The 24427-nt window shown below is 40.4% G+C and overlaps 2 protein-coding genes across 4 annotated transcripts in view; one reads left to right on the plus strand and one right to left on the minus strand.

Annotated features, from left to right (window-relative positions):
* cacna1db (calcium channel, voltage-dependent, L type, alpha 1D subunit, b) overlaps positions 1 to 10452 on the minus strand; it is a 109440-nt gene extending 98988 nt beyond the window's left edge. For all 3 annotated transcript variants that reach the window (XM_049580158.1, XM_049580161.1, XM_049580159.1), the window contains exons 1-3: positions 10249 to 10452; positions 6993 to 7452; positions 5742 to 5847 (exon numbers count right to left, since the gene is read on the minus strand). In XM_049580158.1, the coding sequence (XP_049436115.1) occupies positions 5742 to 5847; positions 6993 to 7452; positions 10249 to 10285 (603 nt within the window). In that variant the 5' untranslated portion in view covers positions 10286 to 10452. The remainder of the gene's footprint in view (positions 1 to 5741; positions 5848 to 6992; positions 7453 to 10248) is intronic.
* Positions 10453 to 12511: 2059 nt separating this feature from the next.
* dcp1a (decapping mRNA 1A) lies at positions 12512 to 24293 on the plus strand. The gene is made up of 9 exons (XM_049580974.1): positions 12512 to 12659; positions 13012 to 13052; positions 13973 to 14100; positions 17116 to 17182; positions 17384 to 17522; positions 17851 to 17946; positions 19236 to 19853; positions 20042 to 20263; positions 21177 to 24293. Exons 1-9 carry the CDS (start codon positions 12528 to 12530, stop codon positions 21255 to 21257), a joined length of 1524 nt encoding a protein of 507 aa, XP_049436931.1. The 5' UTR covers positions 12512 to 12527; the 3' UTR covers positions 21258 to 24293.
* The last annotated feature ends 134 nt before the right edge of the window (positions 24294 to 24427 follow it).

The raw sequence follows: 24427 nt of genomic DNA on the forward strand, positions 1-24427 counted from the left end.
TCTTTCCCCTCTCTCTGCAACCTCCACTCATTTACTGACGACTAATCCACTGCCCAGCTTAATCCCTCAACCTCCACCCGCACACACACACACACACACACACACTTTCTCTCTCCTCCTGCACACTCAGTCCCTCACACTCACACACAATCTCTTATATAAAATAAAACGCATACTCAAATACACAGTACCACAGATCTCACAAACTCATGAAGATCAGTGACTTTCTCTCATGAAAACACACATTCAACAACAGCCATGAATGATATCTTTCACTTTTATGAATGGAATGAAATTCTTATTTAAAACACAGGGACAGAACTGGCAGCTAGCAACCTGAAAGGTTCAGTTTAAAATGGGTCATGTTTTATGAACTTGATACATCCATACATACATTTCAGGCAGCCACTGAGTTCCTCTTGAAAATCAAGCACAAAGACCAAACAGTTGATCAGAAATATAAAGTAGAGCGAGACTGATACTGTGCATTTTTGGGGCGATGTTGATACCAATATTAGGGAATAAAAATCCCAACCACTGAAGTTCTAAGATATCGAATGTCATTATCAGCACTTCCTGAAAGAAAGCCACAGTCAATCTGTAAGACATCACTCTCATTGGACTATTAGCAGAAACAAGCATTTTCAGTGACAGACATCAGGAAATGGAGATCTTGAAGAATCACAAACACACCATAGACCTCTTCGAGATGTTTGAGAATGAGTTCAGGGTCCTTTGCAGCGACTATGACGCCCTCCAGCTGGAGATTGCGGTGATAAAACTGCATCACACAAACAAACTCTCAGTAGAGAAGATGAAGAAAACAACCCTGAGTCAAGAAATTGACCAGCTCAAGAAAAAGAGTCGACAAAGTGATCAGCGTGAAGGCAGTCTCCTTCTCAGCAGTGGAGACGTCTGGTCAGCACCTCCAGGTCAAGTGTTCTGCTAAATACCAGATATTCCACTGAACTCAAAATGGAGAAGTTCTCTCCAAAAAATGATGGAGCTCAACCACTAGCTCCAGATAGAGAGGGACCTGAGGGCCAAGGCAGAGGCCAAAGCAAGCGAGGCTGTTGACACTGCAGGTGAACTTGTGTGGAAACTGGAGGAGATGCACAACTTTTCAGATGAGCATTCAGTTACAATACAGATGCCTTGAGGGCCCAGGCAGAGGCTGACCAATCTGAGGCAATCGAGGTTGCAGAGGTACTTTGCAAGGGTCCTCAAGTTGTCACAAAGTGCTCTGATAATGCCCTGCAGAGGTTCACCACAATGGAGAAGAGCACTAAAAACCAGCCAGCAGGTACATGACAGAGAAGAAAGTAAAGGACAATCTCCAACAGGAAATTGTGGAGCTGCCCAAGAAGCAAAATGACCCGAGGGACCAGAACAAGACAGCCAGCCTAGGGGACTTTGAGATCCTGGAAGCTCTTTGCCAAGAATGGGCAGAGTTGAAAAGTGTCTCCAAGGAGCATTCAGCTAAAAGGCAGACTTTTGCCACCATCTGGAAATGGAAAGAAAGAAACAAAGAGGTCTCTGCCTTATCATGGCTCCTTCAAATGCTCGAGGAGGAGATGGAGTTGAGGGCCTGGGCAGAAACTGACAAACTCAAGGCTACTGGAGTTGGGGAGATACTTTGCCAAAAACTGGAGAAGTTTGCTCAAGATCCCAAGAAGGTAAAGCAAGGTCTGATGCCAAGACAGTGACACCCAGAGGGAAGTGAAGACCTGCTTCATTCTGTCTTTCTTTCCTCTTATGACTTTGTTTTTCTTGAATTACAAAATGTGAATTCTCTGAAAAATAAATAATTAAAAAAGAATAATTGCAAATCAGGTGTGTTGACAGGACAAAGCTGGACATATGTATTGACTTTAGTCTTAAATTACTCAAACATCATTTCTGCATTATATACTATATAAAAAATCATTATGTCATTACAGTTCAGGCAACAATATATCTATGATTGAATAATGTCAGACAAAAAAAAAAAATCAGTCCGCTCTAATGTAAAGTATAAGCATTTGTGCTTAACAGGCTAAAACATACAAAAGCACCATTGCAGGGCGATTTAAAAGCTGTAGCATAAAATCTAATTCACTGAGCAGCAAACACCAGAAACCACAACTGATTAAGGCTTAATCTGGAGAATTACTTAAGTGATTTAATGATTTAATGATTTAATTACCACTTTCTGGTAATTTCTATTGCAAGTTCATGTGAGGACTTCTTTTAGCTGCCATAGCTGTGTCCCCAAGCTGTCTATTTCTCTTCCTCTTTCCCATCCTTTGCTATGAAGGAGCCGATCAAACAACACCTACACGCTTTCTAAAAAAGGATGGAGCAGTAGTTGTGGAAATACTACTGTGGTGAGAGAGTTAACCCGTGTTCCCCACAACTTGAATGAGGTTTTTTTTTAAAAAAACAAAACAAAACAAAACAAAAAAACCCCTTATGGCCTCTATCAAATAAATACTGTTAATGGTCTTAATAATAAGTCACATGCAAATATGTTTGCTCACACTGCAACAAACTGAAGTGGTGCATTTAGCCATGTGTGGCACATTTTGCCTCAAATGTGTGTTTGGAGCAAAATGGGCATAAAAGTGGACAGAAGAGAAATGGATTATGCTGCAGGAGTGGTTTGAGAGGTTTCTTCAGACACTTTGATACTTTTAAAATACTAGGTTTGAGTGCAGCATTCCTTTTACATTTAAAAGACCACTTTCATTAGCTTTCCGTATTTGAGCAGAATTTGAGCAAAATGTTTCGCAGCATTTTGAAAGCATTTTCCAGAAGCAAAATATTTCTTATTAAAAAGCAAAATGTATTTCCATCCAAAGTGTCATGCCTGAAATGAACTCTTTCACACATTCAGTGGCTGCTATCAAATGTGCACCTGGCAAAAAGTGCATTTATCAACTGAACTCAATTTTATATGAGATCAAATTATGTGCTCTGTATAAAAAATGAAAGATCAAGAACGACACTCCATGTCCTGCAAGCACCTACCTCGTAAACTACCACTTTTATGTAAGACCATATCAACAACAACCACAGTAAAACGAGAACAGTCAGTCTCCATCAACATTACACAATAATTTCATTTTAACAACTCCGATGAAATATTAATAATGACCAAACAAATACTTAGCAAAGAAAGAATATAAATTCATGACAAAGTACAGATGACTGGACATCTCTGAAAGCAGAAAAGAGCAATGTGGCATGTGACTCTTACAGAGATGCAAAAAGCTGCACACACAAACACACACGCAGACTGTACATTGTGCAGCGAGTGATGACTTGGACAGCGTGAATAATCCCCATCTGTTTAGGGAACATGCTACATTCCTCTGTGTCCGTCTCTCACTATGACAAACATATACACACACACACACACACACACACACACAAACACACATATAAACAGACACAATCCCCTCTGAAGCTAAAAGGGTCCCTTGCAAGCCTCAAAGAAAAACGCAAATGTTTGCACTGCATGACAAAGTCCTCTGAGGACACTGCTACAGTTGCAGGATTAAACTACTACCACAGAAATTATACTGCTCTTTTGGCAATAAAATCTGCGGAGTAATTACTTTAGGTGAAGTAAAGTGCATAGACACAAAAATGTACTAGTGTACAAGCTTTCCTGTAGATCATTTTCATCTTAATTTGGGTTATTTATTCCAGCTTTGTCTACTATTGTCTTGTACAAATACAAAAAATCTAGCTCTAAAGGCCAAGTTTTGGAGTTAACAACAACAAGAGAATCCAATAATAAATTGTTGACTGAGCTAATAAACCCGATGACAGAAATCTATGTCAAAAAATGAACTGTGTAAGTGAAATATTCCTTTAAGTGAACTTACCATTCATAAATTTGTAAAACTGATTCATGACCAATTCAAACAATGGGACACTGTGGTGAGAGGTCAATCAAGCACAGTCATTACGCCCTAATACAGACCTGGAAAGAGGTCTAATCAAGCAAGAGAAGTGGAAACACCTGTCCAACAAACTAAAAACTACGTTTGTTACCTATAATCACTACAAGACACATGAATTCAGCCCGAGCTTTCTCCACCACTGACACAGTGCAAACAGTGAGGGAGCAGCCTGGTAATGCAAGCTGCTAATATGTCAGCATCACTTTCAGGGCCCTGGTTGTGTGCACGCTGGCTCACTGCCATGACTTACTGGCACACTTGAACAGAACAGAGCCATCGTTACTGTTGTTACTTTCATCCGTGCTTCACCTACAATGATGAGTGAAAATCTGCTGTGAGAAAGGCCTCTGAGTAACAAGTTGTTGTTTCATAGATTCAAGTTTGCTGATTCTCATGCTTTGGACACAGTGACACACAAGGTTTTCACCTGACAGCAGCAAAACATTTATTCATTCATTCATTTTTATCATTCTTATCCTATTCACGTTGGTGAAAGGGGCTGGAGCTTATCCCAGCTGACATTGTGTGAGCGAGAAGCGGGGTACACTATGGACAGGTCGCCAGACTATCACAGGGCTGACACATAGAGACAGACACACTCAGATTTACACTAACAGGCAATTTAAAGTTACCATTTAACCTAACCCACATGCCCACACTGACACAGGGAGAACATGCAAACTTCACACAGAAGGGCCCAAGCCAACCAGCACACAGATACAACAATAGATTTCTTACTCTTAACTATTTACACAGTAATAATCCAAGTAAAAAATGCAGTGGATTTCAACAAGAACATAGTTTGAGTGTAATAAACGAGTTGGGTTTTTACATTATATTGTATTGAATGATAATAATTATTATTTTGTTAATACTTTGACGCTGTCAGATCACACTGTAATTATTGAGGCAGCAAAACAAGCAGGTTCTCATCTCTCACTGCCTCCCATATCTTTTCACCTCAGTGCCGCTCTTGTGCCATGGGGAGCTGCTGTGACACGGAGAGGGATGACCCACTAGGTGTGTGTGTGTGTGTGTGTGTGTGTGTGTGTGTGTGTGTGTGTGTGTGTGTGTGTGTGTGTGTGTGTCAACAAAACAATGAAACCCGACACATCCATCCAAATATTGCCGGGAAAGCCCTCTGACGCAATCCACACGTCAAGCCAATCACACACATGCAAAGGTGTTGTGTCTAGGCTTTGTGTGTCATCTGGCTGATGACAAATAGTGGCACAAGCAGCTAGCAGTGCAGTGCATGTGTGAAAAAACTAAACTATCCACATGGCTTGAGAACACCGGGGTTAAGTAAGAAAATATAACAGTATCTTTTTTACTCAAACAAATTCAAGTGCTGAGGCGTTGACAACATGCAACACCAAGCTCGTTCTGAATGTTCTCACTACTTCTCACCAGCTAACTAAAACGGCACTTTGTTAATTCAGTTCTTCCTGATCTTCCTATTTCTACTGCTTTTTACAGGTTATTAAAAGCTCCAATACACTATCACAAGTTCTTTTCACAACCCAACTCAACTCAACACACTTTCTGACAACTAAAAATATTTTTGTCCAGTGTGTTACTTCCAACTCCTAACCAAACCTTTGAATTCTCTCTAACATCCTGATCTGTACCATCACACAGTATATCCTGCTGTCATGCACATTTTACAACAACAGGGATATATACGTGGCAGTAGCGTGTAATGACAAATGTACAATATACTTGCTCAAACCCCAGGACAGTTTCCCAGTATATCACCAAGCCTTGTTTCTGTATTCTCCAGACACTCACCAGTTCTTGGTTGGTAGAGTTGGAGTCGTCTCCGGGGAAAGGGATGTAGATGGCTAAGGCCACACAGTTGGCAAAAATAGACAGCAGTATAAAGATATCAAATGGTCTGGGAAAAGAAACCGTTAAGGAACACAGAAATCTCAAAGAAAAACATTTTTAAAAATATATATATATTGGTATCAGGGTTTTGAAAGTTGGTGCATCCTTGGACACAGCAGGGCTTCGTATATTAAGGCTGACTGAGCTGATGACAGAAGTGCCTTGTTTTTGTCACGGTGGCACAGAGGAACTAGTGTGTTATTCGGTGAAATAACAAGCCAAAGTCATATAATAATGGAATTAAACTCACTTGAAAAGAATCAATGAAGACTTAAAGCCTCTGAGGCTAGGAAAATATTACATTTCAGCTTATAACATTAAAAATTAAAATGTCAGAGTGTCTTTTTTCCATTATCTATGAATCTAATAATTAGTTATTTTATCAACAGAGTGTCTACAGGTATCAGACACTTAAATTTAATGCATTTTTAGACCTTTTTACAATAATTTTAAACCAAATTGATTGAAATCTGGACAAATCATCTTTTTTAATCCAAGAATTGCAGGTAACTAGTATAAAGGCTTTACGTAGGAATATGGTTATGAGAGTGAAATAGGTTAATCTACATTTTGCCAACTGTGAAGTGCTAGTATGAAGTAAAAGACAGTGTTAGGTGCAGTGGTAGGTTTAACCATTGGTAACATCAAAGATGTGAACTTTCACTCAGAAGAGCCTGACTCATTTTGACAATGAGAAATTAAAAGATAGATAAATTAAATTATATAAAATGTCTGTGGCAGTTAAGACCTCACAAATTAAGGACTATCTAATGACTTTTAAGGTCCAATATTTATAAAAATGAATTTAAGGTATCTTAAGACTTTAAGGACCTGCAGACACACTGACTGATCTGTCTATTTCATGAAATCATTCATCAATTAACCACACTGATTATGAAACCTGCCTTCTATATATTCATAGTCCAGCACATGCAGCCTGCAGGCCGTTTCCACTGTAATAATAAAGTTATTGTTCATTATCTCACTGGCAGCATGAGTTCATTTAAAGATGCATTCATCCATTAACCCCATTAACCACTCATCTATTAAGCTATGAAGTATTCTATCAAAACAAACATAATCCATGCAGACACTTAAGCATCCGCCATCCATCCATCAAACCAGAGCCTCTGTCTCTGGGCTAAAGGATACTTCCACTCCACCAGGCTGATGCAGGCCCTGCGGATGGGGTTGTTGAGGGTGAGGCAGAATAGAGCTCTGGGTGGCCTGCTGTTGGTAGATCCCCCCTGTTTTTTGCTTTTGGCGTACTGCTGCCTCTTCCTCTGTGCCAGTGAGCCCACAGGAGCTGTTCCAGTGGTGCAAACTGAGGGCCGTGAAGTCATGTCGGGCTTTTCAACATCGCCCTGCGCTTGGCGAGCAGCGCTAATGGCGGCATGCCAAGCAAGGACCGGGCTGACACCAGTACCAGTGCCACCAGGGTTCTGGATGCCACTGTTGGCCCCGAGGAGGCCGGTAGAGGAGCCAACGGGTTTGCCAGTGCTGGACGGGGCCTGCAGGGGCTCAGGTGGATGGAGCTGGTGCAAACGGGTGTGGCTTTCTGACCAGGCGTCAGTGGAGGGAGTCGTCCTTTTGTTGCTGGCATACTGTGCCCCTGGAGAGAGAAGGTATGGAACAGAGAAAATTATTGTTTATAACAATATGAGACTGTGAGTGTGAGTACAAGCATGTGCAAACATCATGTTCCTCATGCAGCAGCTGATGCTGTGTCAGTGAAACTATCTTTTTATAGCTGTTCTGGGTACCTACGTTTTTATATGTAGAATAATTTAAGGAGCTCTATGTGACATTCAGAGTATATTACTCAGTCTGAGATGGGATTGCCTGCACATGGCTCTCAACATGGAGGTGGCTGAGTCGGTGGCTAGCAGTTAATGGTGCCAACAGTGGGAACAGTGCTAACAAAGGAAGTAGTGCTGACAAAGCGAATGCCTGCCACTGTGGGCCAGGATGGCACTGTCAGCAGTTACCTCCATATGATCTCAGTGCAGAGCAGCAGCGATAAGCTTGCCAGTAGGATACACACAAGGCCCCCAGGAAAGCCACTCACCCTTACAGTAAATTTTTCCCCAGTGGCCATTCGCGGTATTGCAGCAAAAAAACATACCCTGCTGCCCAGAAAGCATTTTCCCCATAGGCCAACATTGTAAAAGACATGTTTGGAACTCTGGAACTCTAAACGAGGTCAGTTAAGAATCTTTTTATTCTGAATCTTGTGAGCCATGGTGGTTTTATATTATGTAAAACTTTCCTCAAACTGAGAAAAGCAATTTAAAAATCCATGACATTATCACAATGTAAAGTCTGCAAGGTGAGCAGGAACTCAGCAGGAAGCCCTGACCTGTTGTTGCATAGCTTGTCAGTTGCTTTGTGTGTGCCACACAGAACCATGCCATTACCATTGTCTGTTTGTTTTTGTTGTATATCTTTGTGTCTGTGGGTGGAATGGAGGGGCAGGGGCTTTAATGTTATATGTGTTGCCCTGTCAGAGTTTCTGTATATTGTTTTACTATAAATCAGGAAAATAAAAAAGAAAAACTTAGTAAAAATGCTCTCAGGTAGACAATCTATGTAACAGAGACACTGTTTCTACATGACCTTAAATATATTTTTGGCATTACTATACAGGGTATACATTGATACTGACATATCAGCAATAATTTAATGTCTGCTGATAATATCACCCATGTTAATTCATCATCAGACTCTACTCTGCACTGACACCTTTCATCACTGTCTTACGTCTTTGTGCAGTTTTCATAGTGACAAGTGAAAATATAAGCCTCAGTATCTATGAATCACACAAAGCAAGTAAAAAATTAGGTAACAGAAGCACAAACACCCATATGTAAGTACAGCCAAAGCTTTTTTACAACAAAGGGGAACAAAGAGAAGTAAAGAAATGATAATTGGTGAGTCTGACTATTTGTATGCAGGGTGTCCACTTGCTGTGAGTTAAGGGAGGATGTGTATTTCAATTTAAAATGACGAGTCAAATTCTGTGAGCAGAGACGTGCCAGAAATTTATTTGGGCAAACTGGAAAAACATGAAGATTCCTAATCAGGGGACTGAAGATACTTACTTTGTAATTAATGCAGATAAGAGCAGTATAATTTCCCATTAATGTAATACCTTCTACAATGTTAACAGCGTATATGTGCTGAACATGTATCAGGACAAAAGAAGATGAACGCTGAACTTGAATTTCAAGGAGAAGATGAAGAAATGAGAAAGTGAGGAGAAGAATTGTTTGAAAGAGTGTGGAAGAGAGGGAGCGCAGGACAGCCTGCATTAATGAGAGAGACAGAGAGAGTCATTAAAATCAATGCAAACCACGAATGAAAAAGACAGTGCCCTTGACACAGTCACTTTGGTTCACTGCAGCTCTACAGCAGAATCCCATCAGACTCCAGTTACAGCTAACCAACATTTCATGTAATCTGAAACAGCTCTCACACTGAAATCCAAAACACTGACTGTTCATCAGAAATGTATCTTGAGAGCACCATAACTCTTCAGAGTGAATGAGAGAGCGAAAGACATGAATGAAGCCTCTCATGAACAACTGGAAGAGATGAATAAATTACCAGTACACCAAAACAAAACAGAGACTATAAATCAATTGCTTACAGGAAGTTGGCACCAGATCTTGGATCAAATATTGGCCTTGTTGCTAAAAGTGATTAAGTTAAGACGTTTTAACACAAATTCTCAGTTTCTAATCTGAGTAATGATAACAACTCCTCCTCACTCCACATAACATCACCTCAGGTGCAAAATAACAAGTGCAATCTGTACTTGACAGCTTCTCTGACATCTCTGCGATGTGACAAGAATAATCCCAGCCGCACATCTGTCACACGCTGCTGGATAACAACTGTTGACTCCCTGGCTGTTGTTCTCGACTTTACTTTGACCTGTGGCAGCTTTTGAAAACAGCACTATGTTTGTGTGAACCACTTTTAGCAACTAACGGGATTTGGAGCGACTTGAAAAGTTGATTTAGCGTCGCTCAGTTCATTGTGGAGGGCGCACAAATCCAAAGCATCCTCCACAAGCTGTCACATGGCTCCAACACGGCCACTTGACCATAATATGAGACCAAACATAGTCAACCATTTTTCGGAGAACTGGCAGCAACTCGTTTCCCAGTGGATTTGACCGTTGCTGCCATTATAATCGCCTAAAACAAGCGCTCACAGTGTTCATGCACAATCCGTGACCTAAATTAAGTTGGGAATAAATCCTGAGCGCAGACAGGACTTAGAGCATATAATGACATAGAATAAACACACATCCAGAGAATGAACCAAACCAGCGCTCTCGCCCCCTCTCTCTTGTGTCTCTCCCTCGCGCAGCGCTCCAACTCTCCTCCTGCGCTCCACGCACCGTTTTTACCTTCAGACTGTTCATCTGCTTCTTGCATCCTCGAATCCACATTGAAAAGATCCGTTTTAAATCCAACTCATCGTTGGAAGAAAAACAGCCCAAAATGTCGACGCGCGAGCCCGGACGGAGCCGTCAACCTGAATTATAAAATGTTTTCCGACCGCAAACCCTGAGAGGAGCGCCAAACATTTTCGCCACATCCGGGTGCCTGGCTGCAGATTCACGGCGGATCCGAGGGGACGCGCTGACAGCAGCAGTCAATCCACTGCTGTCAATTATTCCCACTGAGTCTGGGGATGGACAGATACGAGTTAGAGCAAGTGGCTATACTGGAATCACATGCAAACTGGATGTGCACCTGTTGCTGCCCACTAAACGTCAAGCGCGCGTTTTGAGCATCTCGACCTCAGAATGAAGTCTGGCAGGATTGCCAAATGTTTACAGGCAGACAAATCTTACTATTTATTTATTTAAAAAAACAATCATAGCCTATAATTTGAATTATTTCCATGTTTACAAAAACATAATAACAGCAGTCACAAATAACGTGGATGTTATGTGAATGGGGACAAGAACTCCATCTTTAAAAACTGGGGAGAAGCCAACAAGAAGTCAGTCTGTTACTAATAAGATGTAGTTATAAATCGTATTAACAGTGTTTCTATAGGCTGAGTTAAGCAGCATGTGACACAGTGACACAACAAACACAGAGTCAACAAATAAAGGCCTCGTCAACTAAAGTTTGGTCCCTGAAAATGAAGCCTTACAGGCGACGGGTCTGTTTGCATTCAATGTACAAGACCAAAAACAATGAAAAAAATGTGTTGAATCTGGCAAATCTATATTTCTGTCCACGTTTCAGTTCAAAGCTTTACATGCAGCCACATCACATGACTCATTATGATGCTGAAGAAACAATTCGGAAAAGTAACAGTCTGTCTGACTTTCTCCTGCCAGTGTAGTTTAGCAGGATAAACACCATGCCCTCATCCTCTCCATTAAGCCCTACATTGCTGTATCCCAGGTCCTTTGACTTACCCCTCAGGGGTCTTCCCCTTATAATGAACGGCATTCTGTCACCTGGCTCTTCTCTGGGGCCTCATAGCGCCGTTTTCTGCCCTCACTCCGCGGCGATTCGAGAGGAAATGAGTTGTCGGAGCTGTGCTGGAAGGTTACCAGTGATTGGATTACCTGTGCCTGTATGGAGGATAACAGTTTCACGGTAGCGCGTAATCCTCCGATTATAATCCCTGCTCCAATGTTCCCTCAACGGAGGCAGGTGATGCAGGCAGCTGCAGCTCAGTTTGACCAAATAACCGGGCAGAGAATTGAATGTTTATTCTTTCAACTTTAATATATGATGGTTTTAAAGCATTTCATCCCAATAATTATAATGAATATGGGCTACAGCATTGGGGGCACTTCAATGATTTACTGAGTTCTTTCATATATACTTTTTTGTCACAAGGCCCACCTGTGTGATATTTTGGTTAGGCTGCGTTAAATTAAAAAGTCAAGAATTAAAATAACTACAGAGATCTTGTGAATTCAAACAGCGGGTTCACTGTGAATAAAACCCAAACTGCATCAACGTTCCCAGAGAGACGAGATCCAAACATTAGTATTGCAGCGCAGCCCTGTGGTGTTTTCATCACATGAAGATACTGCCAATGTTTTGGGGTTTTTTTTCAATAGATACATAGCCTTTAATTCTTAGAAACATTCTATCAGTCTGTAATTTTTATTATTGTGTATTCAACACAACTATATCCTATGTCTACGGTGCCGTGATTGTCACCTTAATTAATGAGCCTACATTTTGTTTCTGAGTCGTGCAGGTTTATTTTTGTTTAATTTCATTTACTTTAATTTAATTTGATTAAATTTAATTCAGTTTAATTGAAAAGGTACACATGCTGAATCGCAAAATAGTTAGCCATATCATTGCCTATTATTGTTAGGTATTTACCTTGAAACAAATAATATTTTTAATCATTAATTTTATTTATTTTGTTTATTTATAATATAAACCGTTTGATTTTGAAAAGCACACTGGCTAAGACTAAGCTCATCAGGCTGCCCACCATTTCCTGCAAACATTTCGTTTTTAAGCGGCACTCAAACAAATTGGGAATGACCTATTTTACGTTTCAGACTAATCTCTGCAGAATAAACAAATCTCTCGGAAACTTTCTGAGAGCGGTCATTTCCGGGTACAGCGGAAGTTATAAGTGTGTCTCCAGAAATCTGTCCGTGCGGGAGCAATAATCACATCCAAGATGGAGACCGTAAATGCTGGTCAAATGATGAGCTTAGCTGCTCTACAGCGACAAGACCCGTACATAAACAAACTGCTCGATGTTACCGGCCAAGTGGCCCTCTACAACTTCAACTCCAAAGCGAACGAATGGGTAAGTCTGTCAAAAGACCCAGAATAATTTCGGGATAGCCGTCAAAAGTATGCTAAGTATTCACTTAGCATGCTAATGCTAGCTCCTTGATAAAAACATTGGAAAACACTGAGGAAATTGTTAGTATTTGTCAAACTGTAACTTAAACAGACATGTTCACCGACATACGTATTTGATGTCAGTGTCATTATATTAGTGTTCCCAATATCTTTTTGTCCCTAAGTTAGCGCTACCTTACCTGAGCTAACATAAGTTAGCTAGTGACGCCAACACTCAGCGGCCGTTAATATTATTCAGCATGTTTTGGATTAACGGCTGTTTTTTCAACATGTAACGTCACTTATCATTTTAGGAGAAGACCGAAATCGAGGGCACCCTGTTTGTTTATGCAAGGTAAGCAAATAAAGTGTTGTTTATGTTTATTATTCATCACGACAACGATGAAGGTTGTTTACTTGTTCAGAGTTTCTTGGCGCTGCTATTTGACGTATCCTGCGCACGTGTTTAGGCCGCAGTCCTTGTAAACAAACATTTTCTATGGTTCATGTAGAGATGCAGAATATCTTATTGCCTCTGGTGTGTTTGCTTCTTATTACAGCCCTATGCACACAATTTTTATGTATTAGACTGAGTGTGATTGTAAATGCTCATAGTTTCGACATTGAAAGAATATTATGTGTTTAGAAAGAAAAGGTACTTGTCTTTTATTTTGTTTAAGTCTTCTGTTGCACTAAATAATAAATATTTTCTAGGTAATATCTTTCAAGTGTGAAGATTTGTTTGGCTCTCTCTTCATATTCCAAGTTTTTTGGCTTGGTTACACCAAATAAGCAACTTTAAGACATCAGTCATAACTCTGATAACTTATGATGGCCATATGTCAATTTTTTTGTTTTTAACTTCTAAGACAAATCAATCTATCATTTAATTATAAAACAAATTAATTGATCAATCAATAATGAAAATATCTGACATTCTACTTACTGTTTACTGAGGGGTCATCTTTTTCTTTCACCATCAAACACTTTTGTATTATTAGTTACCAGGAAATGTAAATACATTTTTTAACATGATGTATTTATTCATATAAGATCACTTTGCATTTCAATAAATTCATTGATTATATCATATTTTAAAGTCATGCAAATAATAATATAAAAGTTGCTAGTTTTTGGTCATGAAAAAAGTAAGATTTTGAACTTTTACTGAATAGAGTGTACAAGGTGTTGTTCAGTGTGATCAGGAAGGTGATGGTTATGTTTTATACTGCCAGAGTATTATCTTACAGTGTTTGCAATCTTTATTCAACTAAGGTCTGCCTCGCCTCACCACGGCTTCACCATCATGAACCGACTGAGCACAGAGAACCTGGTGGAGCCGATCAACAAAGACCTGGAGTTCCAGCTGCAAGATCCCTTCCTGCTCTATAGGAACGGCAACTGTGAGTGTTTTGTAGAATAGATGCCTTGAAAAAGTAGATATCATACGCAGTACAGACATAGTGTACTGTGTCAGGGTGGATTCAGATTAGATGTAATCAGAGATTTAATGACTGGGATACAATATTCTGGGTTCTTCATTGTTTCTTGATGAGTTAAGGGCCACTATTCCAATGTACATAGCTGCAGGTGAGCCCCACTTAATTTTAAGAATCTGCATGATGAGAAATATGAGATGTTGTCCCAGCAAAAATGCTGATCAAGCTTTTGTCGTCACAACATTACAAATGCTGTGCAAAATGTCAGAAATCCTGTACTGTCTGTAGCAATATCATGTATTGGTTCATAGCTGCAGAATCTGTTTCTGTTACTCAACTACTATAAAACACTGCTGTATCACAAAAGATTCTGTCAAAGAAATGTACACACACTGCATACTTAGCAAGTAGACGGCTGTGTAGGTGTTGGTTATAGTCAGCATGGAAACACACAAATGGAAGAGAACATGATGGTACCTCTGAAAATGCCGAACAAACAACTCCCCAGCGTTCTCCGGAACATCTCTTTTCCCTTTTGCTTGAAGTCATTTTGGCGTCTTGGAGGCGCATCAATCAAAAAAACCTCTTCCGAAGAGTTTTTTCCACTCATGGCCTCGCACAGGCCGAGCAGATGGCATCAGTTTCAGCTCGGTTTAGCGACAGTCAGTATCATTCTGCATTGGGACCACATCCAAAAGGACCTATCTGTTTGATTATAAATCTGACAAGTTTTTGATGTATTTTTGATGATATAAGTTGTGGTTCTGCTGATGGTGTTATCCAGTGAGGTGCCAGTGCTGCAGTCAAACTCTTCTATCTTATATGGAAAGAGTTCTGTAAGAAGTAAGGTGAAAAAAAGGAGTGATGAAGTTCCTCAGATCTTGAGAAAGTAACTAACAGCGCTGCCTCCAAGGTAATCTATTAGAAGTCTGAACAGGAGTTTCATCAGTGCAACGAATAAGGAATTGGACTGTTTTCCCATTTGTTTGCTTATAAGGAAAAATAACATGGCCAGGGTCAATGTCAAAGTAGACTGCTCCCCTTTTGGACTGGGTTTGCCCATCAGCCTGCCTGGTATGGAAGACATGATGAAGTTTCTTGTTAGTATTCAGGCCAGAGCACCTTCTCCAGAAGCCTCACTTGAGTCCAAGTGCTGTTGTTTGCATTTTAATTCCTCAGAGTGGGTGAAGTTGTAGAATGACAGAACTGGGTACAGTTGTTATGTAGAACGCTGGTTGACAATATTCCTTGAGTTTTGCTGGAGGCAGTTCCAACCTCTGGCAGCTGTCAGTCACCTCTTGCCCTTCAGTAATGCACCTCACTGGCTGAGGATCCTTTTTGGTAGTTGTCAGATATCACTTGGTTAGCATGTAGTGTCTTTCTTTGTGACTCCTGTAAGGGTGGAGTTGTTATGGAATAGATTTCAGGTTTCAGAGAGAGAGAGAGAGAGAGAGAGAGAGAGAGAGAGAGAGAGAGAGAGAGAGAGAGAGAGAGAGAGAGAGAGAGAGATCCTCAAGGTGGTTCTCAGACTCCTCCTTCTGCTGTGAACCAGGAAGAGACAACAAAGGCTTAGTGGGAGCAACAAAGAAGTTTGATCGAAGAATCCAACACAGAGAGAAGCTGATTATAAAAATACACTTGTGTGTTGCTTCACTTTGAGTCCTGGTGGACTCCCAGTCTGAAATTCACAAGTGTACTCAAACTTGGAGAGTGCTTTTTAGAGAGACCAGTGTACTTAGACACACACACCTGTTTACACCTCTCCATATTCCCTTTGGTACCAGGAGATGCTACGGGGAGGTAAACACTCAGGTTGCTAGGTTACCTTAGTCTCTTGAGAGACTGTGAATACGCCAATATTTCGTCACATACACACACACAAATGACACACAAGCTGAGCCAAATTAACCAGTTATTGTTCCAGCAAAAACTGCTGACATACAGTTTGTTTTATTGTGCAACAAGTTGTCAGTTTTCTTTGGGTGATGGTGAACGTTGTGTTGGTCATCACTGTTTCATTTAGTGAGCCCGTTAACCTGTTTTTTTTTTTTTCCCCAGCAAAAACTGTCTCTTACTTTAACATAGCTAATACAATTACACCATCAACTGTTTGACAGCCACCTAATAATCAAAAATAGGTTGAATACTTTCTCAATCTTTTAGTTTCTTTTTTTGTGTGATTTAAATGAGCACAGATGCTCCTCATTATAGTCACAGTGATGGTTTTGTAAAGTGTTTTTGGAACTTGATAGAAATTAATGATTGTTTTTAAAACAAATATTTCATGCTGCATTGAGATTAAAAGTATATTATGCAGGATGTCTCTAACAAAAAACATTGTATAGACTCATAAAGGTAATTCTGCCCAAGCATCGTTTTATAATAATTTTGATAATGCATTCTATTTATAGACGCCTTTCAAAGCACTCAGGACACTAACAAAACACAGTTTAAAAAACAAAACAAGCAGCAACGATCCAAAGATCATAAAATCAAACAATTCCATAATATACAATAAAAGTTAATAAAAATGACTAGACAAAAATCATAATTATAAATATCAGGTATAAAATCATTATAAAGTCGTCATCAGTGCAAGTCTGAATATGTGTGTCATCATTAAATCCCCACGAGAAGTGTGTGGCGATGCATTTATCTGCAGAGACTCTGCCCTCTGCTGATATTTTCTTATTTTCCTCTAATTTTGCTGTGGTCCGTCAGGATATTCCCGGGCACAGCACATAGTTGAGGTCGAGATTTCTTGGAAAGTAAACCTTGAATAATATTGATAAATGCCATACAGTAGCAGGCCTGGGCAGTATTGTGTTTTCTATTTTATTATCCAAAACTCACTTATAAACAAAATGTAAAACCTTACAATTAGTTATTTTAGTTGATTTATAAAGTTTGTCTATGTGTGAGTATTTTGTCTGTTGTATTGCTGAAGTGTAATATACAGTATCCGTGTTCCTCTTGCAGTGGGTATCTACAGTATTTGGTTCTACGACAAGAGGGACTGTCAGCGAATCGCTCAGCTGATGGTCAAGTAAGTAGCCAGACATATGTATACTTTATCAGTGTTTTGATGGGATAAAACAGTACGCTGTTAGCTTTTCAAAGTTTTTTTCACGTATAGGTGTTAGCTTTAAAAGCATCTCTACATTTATCACAAGGAGTATTTGAGTCCACATTTAACAAAGCAAATGATAGTTGAGTGTCTATATTCCTTGCTTTCACTCTCTCCCAGAATTGTGAAGCAAGAAGCAGACCATGCCCAGAGAGAGTCACCAGAGAAGGCAGAGCCGGGGAGGACCAATGGTGTCGCAGAACCACGGTCCATCGACATCCTGGAACTGCTCAGCAAAGCCAAGGAGGAATACCAGAGAGTGAGGAGGCGGACACACACATCACATGTTATTTGGGTTCTTAGATGAGCAAATGTGTTTTCCTTTTTATGTGTTTTTAGTCCTGGCACTGGGTATTTCTTAACTGTCATTGCAGTTTATACAAACAAAAAAATCAATTTGGATCACAGACTGTGTGTGACCTAAGGAAAAAATATAGCATCACTAGTACTCCATCCATACCTCTTCAACACTGTGTGAAGCACCTTCACAGGTCTGCTGACTCAACAGAAACAGACTCATAAGTATGCATCTCTAAATCTGGGATTATTTCAAGTCGGGCATTGGGAAATGTGCGTGTGTTTTACAGGCACAGGCAGGTGAAACAGATGTATCTACAGAGCCTAATGTGAAAGCAGCTGTCAACACCACAGAGCATGTGCACAGCACACCTCTACCTGAAAAGGTACATACAGTACACAAACATGTACGCAAAGGTCTGATGTTTATTCATTTATCTGTACCGTTTTATGTTGTGAGTGTTGTCATCCTGTTAAATCTTACATACAGAGACTGTGGAGGAGGGCAAAGAGATGGTGCATGTCTTTATCTCAGGTGTCACTGTCAGCCTTTTAGCATTTGGCAGCAGAAAGCTGCTGATAATGTAGGATGTAGTTGCAAGCAGACGGACACACTCCTCCTACCTCCAGGTTTTATATCAGACGCAGGGCAGAAACAAACAATTCTTCACAACTGAGATTGACGTATAGGTGGGTTTATTTTGGGTCCAGCTCTCATTTAGCAAAATGCTGCATTTGTAAAGCTCCAACACTAATGGATCCTTTTTAAAGCCATTATTTGACAATTAATGGTTGACATCTTACCCCCTAAGCTACGTGGGCTCCTGTCATTATTCCCTCTCCATGTAATTATTTTTAAGATGAGTCAGATCTATTATTAACATTTTAGACCTATTAGGATCATTTGAGGTACATATTTGTACTCTGGGTTTCTACTAAAACTTGTTTACATGCTTTAATGTTCAAAAAAACACTTTTATTGTTCTCATTCTGTCAGTACTGAGCCATCTGTATTCACCTTCTGTCTGAAATGCTTCGTTTAGCGCCTGTCTCTTTAAGACCCACTCCCGAAAAGGCCCAGTCTGCTCTGATTGGTCATTGTTTCTTGGTCTTCCCCATCTCAGTGTACTGTCACTGCATTGGAGGAATCACTGTAACAGAGAATAGCAGCACTTTCTAATGCGATAAATCAAAGATAAGAGCTTCTAAATCCAGATTTTCCCTAGTGAATATTTTCCAGCAGAAATGTGATCCAAAATTGGTGCGGAATTTGCTACATCAGTTACCAAGTTGACATGTTTCCTGACGTTTGCATGTAGCAATGTATGTAATATATAAAGTTGTAGTACCATGCCTGCAGCAGATGACCATCAAAAGAAATCTGTTACAAGCTGACATCACATTGTCTTGAAAGTAGAAAAAACGTTCATATGTTTACCTTGTTCTGAACATCCGACATTATATATGACAGAAAATAGGGAATAGCATAACAGGTTCCCTTTAGATTCCCAGAGTCCATTGGTGCATCCTCATATTGCTGGTTTTGTCAGTTTTTATACAGTAATCTGAAAGACCTCTTAAACTGCTGTACTTGATTTTTCTGTGTCAGCACTGCTTTGTATGGGTTTTGTATGATTTCCTCTGCAGCTCAGTTTTTTTTCTTTTTACCCACCAGAGCTCTCATACAGTGGTGAAGCAGATCACAGTTGAGGAGCTCTTTGGCTCATCCCTCCCTAAGGACACCTCTCTACCCACAATGCCCTCACAGAACACCACCACTGCCTCCAGTGATCCCTCCACTGCTTACCTCCAGAACCAGTCTTATCCCCCTCCAGCCCACCAGAACCCACTCTTTCCTCCCCCTCTCGCAGCCCAAGACACTGGGTCAGGTCAGCGGCACCAAGTCCCTGGCTTGCTCCCAGCTCCATATGTGCTACACCCCAGCCCTGTTTTCCAGTCAGTGGTTCCCAGGTCAGATCCCCAACCTCGATGCTCAGTCTCCCCGCTCATGGTGCTTCCGCCTGGCTCAGAGCCTCGAGTTGCTCCCACTGGTCCTGCAGCACCCCCAGCAGCTCCTACGACCTTTTTGGGACAGGATATGCTCAGCTCCCTCAAAGCGCCGGTGCCATCTGTGAATTCGGACATCCACAAACCCATCCTCGCACCCAACTTTCTACCAAGTGCGCTGTTCCCACCCCACAGCTTCCAAGAACCCATGGGGAAACCCCTTCTCCAGCACAGCAAGGAGATGGATGTTTTCTCTCAGCCCCCAAGCCTGATGAAATCCATGTCTGTGAGTTCAACATTTTTTCTTAGCAGCTGATTCTGTGGATCTGTTTGATGATGTTACCCTCATTAGTGTATTTTATGTCACATATACTTTTATACCACAATAAATTAGGTTATAATCCAGCATATTGTTTGTTATAATGCCAGTTCTTCTCCTTTGTCTCACTCCGTCTTCACGCTTTCTATTCTCAGGCTGTTCCCATGAGTCCAGGTCTTGCTGTTCCAGGGCAGTCGATGTCTGTACTTCTCTCCCCCAGCGCCTTCCAGCAGTCCATCAATAAGACAACAGCTGCAGCATCGGTGGTCCCTCCTGCCCCCTCTGAGCCCTCCTCCACCTCCGTAGGCACTTTAGAGCCTCCACAAGCAGCCTGCAGCAAAACACAGCTACAGGATACTCTGATACACCTCATTAAGGTAAACAAAGGGCATAAAATACATAAAAGCAGTACTGTTGGTTCTTTGGAGTGGAAAACCTTTAAGATAAGGCTGTTTTCTATCACCATACCATTGCAATTTCAAAAGAAAAGGCTCCATTGTATAGTTAAAAGATTAGTTCACCCACATTACAAACAAAGAAAGCTAATAAATATTAATTTAGGATGTAGACCCAGGGACAACATTTTGTTGCTGTGCAATAGTTCCTGGTGGCAAAATAGTTTGTGTTTCAGAACTATGACTGTCTGACCTGGCAGATCAGCGCTTCGGGGATAGTTTTGGTTTGCTCGGAAGCCAACGGAGCTTCGTGGCCAGCTTCCTGGCTTCAGGGTGCTTCCACCTTTGGTCTGAAGTTGAACCCAGTGACTCTGAGGAGCTCTGATGCTGGCCTAAGAGCTCCATGACTGGTTTCCAAGCTTCTTGACACTTTGGCGTCTTGTATAAACTTTGCATTCTCACACAGATGTGCTCTTGGGTTGCAAATTTTTGGCACAGATGGATTTAACATGAATCAGCACTTGGGTAGTCATACCAATGTAATTCATCACCTTTACGAGTACAAAGTTTAGTACCCTACTACAGACCTCACTATCTACAATTTTCAATGGAACTTGTTTCTGCCAAAGAAGTGCTTCCAAAGAAAACAATTGACGGTGTTGTGTGAATAACGGAGACCCTGATTCTGAAAAGAGATGCTGCTGTTAAGATTAGTGTCTTAGTGTGAAAAGTCACACCTTCAAAAGAATTCAGATGTAGTAACAGTTTTACAGTTTTATGTTTCCAGTTAAAAGATTGAATTCCAATGAAAACTGTCATCTTATTGTGTAAACACACACACACACACTTAGGTGTAGTTTGTTCATTCCTCTCTCGTTCACTTCCTCCCATCTAGAACGATCCAGACTTCCTCAGTGCCATTCATGATGCTTACCTGCAGAGTCTCTCCAAGGACTTCAGCAACATAAAGCTATAGTCTGCTTCAACCATCGCCACTATCACTCTCAGTGCTACGACCCCTTTGTGACTTTTGAAGAATCCAGACATTAATGGGAGATAGAAGAAGTGCAGGATAACAGGTTTTTGACACACTGTACACCACAACTCTACAAACTACTCTGTTTTATGGGGAAAATATAGCATGCAACCCTCTGATCTTCACTCCAAACTTGTTTTTTGAGTTCTCACCTGAACACTGACGCTGTCCTGGCTACTCACGTTAACTTGGATCGACTTTTTTGTCTGCTTTATTAAGCCAGAACTACTGTTGGAGAGAAGCAAGGAGATAAAACTTGCCAGTGTGGCCTTGAGTTTTCATATTCACTTTATAAATATGATAAAACAGTTTGCCACGCACTGGTAAGGTTAAGCTGTTGCTAGTTTATTTCACTTGAGGACGGGACCAAAGCGGAGCTTCGGTGACCTCAGATTATTACACTCTTGACCTTCGGACAGATGATTGTGGAGCTTGAACAGTATGGGAATCACAGATGCTGCCTCTCTTACTCATATGTCTTTGGACTTCTCGTAGTGCGGGAATATGGGAACAGAGAAAACGAGAAGAGAAAGACCTCTGTGCTGGGGACCTCAGAACTGTTTTGGGGGTCTTTGCAGACAGACTGTCTAACTGTGTGGCATTAAAAGGACTGCTCATTTTCGCTTTTTGACCTTCACCCTCAAAGCATTGCTGAGGCCTGTATTTTCCTGATAACACCGCAGAGACAGCGAACAATTTTTGTGGCATTTTGTTTTTGTTGGTGTCCTTGATTGAGGAGATTGTTGAGGTTTTTTTTTTTCCAACCCTTTTCCAAGGAAGAAAAAGAACTTCCGTTATTGTTTGGAGAAGCACTTGCAGCTAAATCTAAGAATCAGTTCCTCTCAGCTGCTCTTTTAATGTTACGTTACAGACTGCAAAGTGTTCATAAACACTACCCAGCTTCTTGCTATCTTTCTCCACATTTCTCTCTACCCTTGCTCTTTCTCTGTCTGTGTGTCTTTTTCCTCGTCTGTGTCGTTCATCTTTCCTCCACCAGCTGAGCTCAGTACTTGATGTTCTTGGAGAGGAACGTGCAATAGACGACAGTCGCTATGCCTTTAGAGATACCAGCATTTTGGGATACTTTAAGATGGTACAGTAGAGCTAAATTTATTTGAACCACTGGGTTCTGGTTCTGCAACGGTGTTGAATTTTTAAATATCACAAAAAACTCAACACAACTTGCTATTGATTTTTGGATCATGTTTACCTTCACACCTTAAATATAAAATAGAGAGCGGATATGCTTTTGATAGCTTCAGTAAGTTTCACACCACTTGAGTTTCAACCTGTAATCCAAATTAATGACGAAAAATATAAACTACCTCTATTCCTGTCACTAAATTTATTTTTCCAGGCCACAGCTACATCTCATGTCACAAGACTGTGAAGACAAATTAAATTGTGGTACCTTGTCAGGCTTTTTTGCAGTAAAAGGCTACTGCAGTACAGAACCATTAACCCTGCAGAGTGCAGTAGGGAACAGGAAACAGCACATCTGTCTATTGATGCAGTTTGAGAACAAATAACTGATCTAATGTGCATCAAAAAATCAGTTTGAAAATAGTACAAAAAATGCTTATTATGTGGCTTGGGTGTATTTTCCACCACACAACAGGTTACTAATAAGTTTCAATTGCCCTGTTGTCACAGAATGTTCAGCGCATACAAGACCATTAAAACTAAAAAGCATAAAAAATTAAGTTGTAGTTTTCTTACAAATGGTACAGTGATGTTTGGCGTCAGTCAGCTCATGGATGATCAGGCTGCTTCTGCACACGTTACTGTTCAGATGTCTGTAGTTCTCTAAGCATTCAATACGCAAAGTCATAGGAGACTTTTTTTCCCCCGGTTTTGCAAACATGAATTGCTGAAAATTTGGAAATGACTCACAGGAGTGATATGAATTTCTGCATAAACACCTGTCTTGATTGTGATAACACAGCTCTTCATTTGATCTTGCCATTTGAATGTATTTGATTCTTTGCAACATGTATGTGCCAGTCTTGTTGTCTTCTGTGTCCTGCATATTTAAGTTGAACTCAGATCCACATGCTTTCAGTACCGACCAACAATGTTTTTCTTTCTCTTTTTTTAATTTGCAAAATCAAGATTCATAATGTGAAAAGAAAATGTCCATAGCCATGGAGCAAATCAAATAATTTGTACCCTTCTTTGCCCTGTTATTATTTTTTCATTTCAGAGGTCATGTTGCCAACACCACTGGCATGTGTTGGTTAAATAAACGCACACAGGAAAAATGACTGAAACGTAGACGTTTTTTAATCCCGGTCACATATTTAAGGTTTTATGGTTATTTTAGGCGTTGGTATAATTTATCGTATCGGCCAGAGATTTGATTTTGGGAAGGTCTTTGCAGAAATTATATTAATTTTCCAAAATTGTTGCCACTGTACATAATTTGGTTTATTTTGACTATTTTGTGATATTAAAGAATTGAAAATAGAGTTGTCTGTTTTTGTTTGCTGCTGAGAGCAGCCGCTGTTTCTGTCAGCTGTGAAAATAAGATTTAAAGATTAAACTGGAAGTCAAGTCAAGGCATGCGTTATCATATGCACGGTAATAACAAGTTTCTCTGTACCATGAAATTCTTTTTTGTCTTTTAGCTTGAAATTAAACACAGTATAGAAGATGAAAAATATAAATATGACAACATAGGAAAGTGTTAAACAATATCAGAAGAGATAAAGTATTCAAATAGCACTATGTACAATCTGGACGATTGTGTGACTCGGAATTAACGTTTTCTAAAGAGGGTTTCTAAGTTACTTATTTTTCTGCCAGTGTTGTAATAGAGCATGAGTTAAGAGGAAATCATTCAGAGGTACAGGAGAAATGTGCAGTTTCTCTTTTGTACCACCAGATGTCACCAGGTGCTCACTGTTGATCTGTTGTACTCAATGATCTCTGGTTTTAACGCCATCAACATTAAATCGTAATCACTTGGTATCAGTCCCACCACGGGTTTATTTCATCGGAGAACTTGATCTGTGAGTCTTTCTGGGTGTAAGTGACAAAACAAAGTACAGAGATAATTGATTAACTAGATTGGCAAGGAAAATGTTATTATTCCCCCTTTTGAAACTCCC

Source organism: Epinephelus fuscoguttatus, linkage group LG7 (genome assembly GCF_011397635.1).
Source record: "Epinephelus fuscoguttatus linkage group LG7, E.fuscoguttatus.final_Chr_v1".
NCBI classification, from domain to species: domain Eukaryota; kingdom Metazoa; phylum Chordata; class Actinopteri; order Perciformes; family Serranidae; genus Epinephelus; species Epinephelus fuscoguttatus.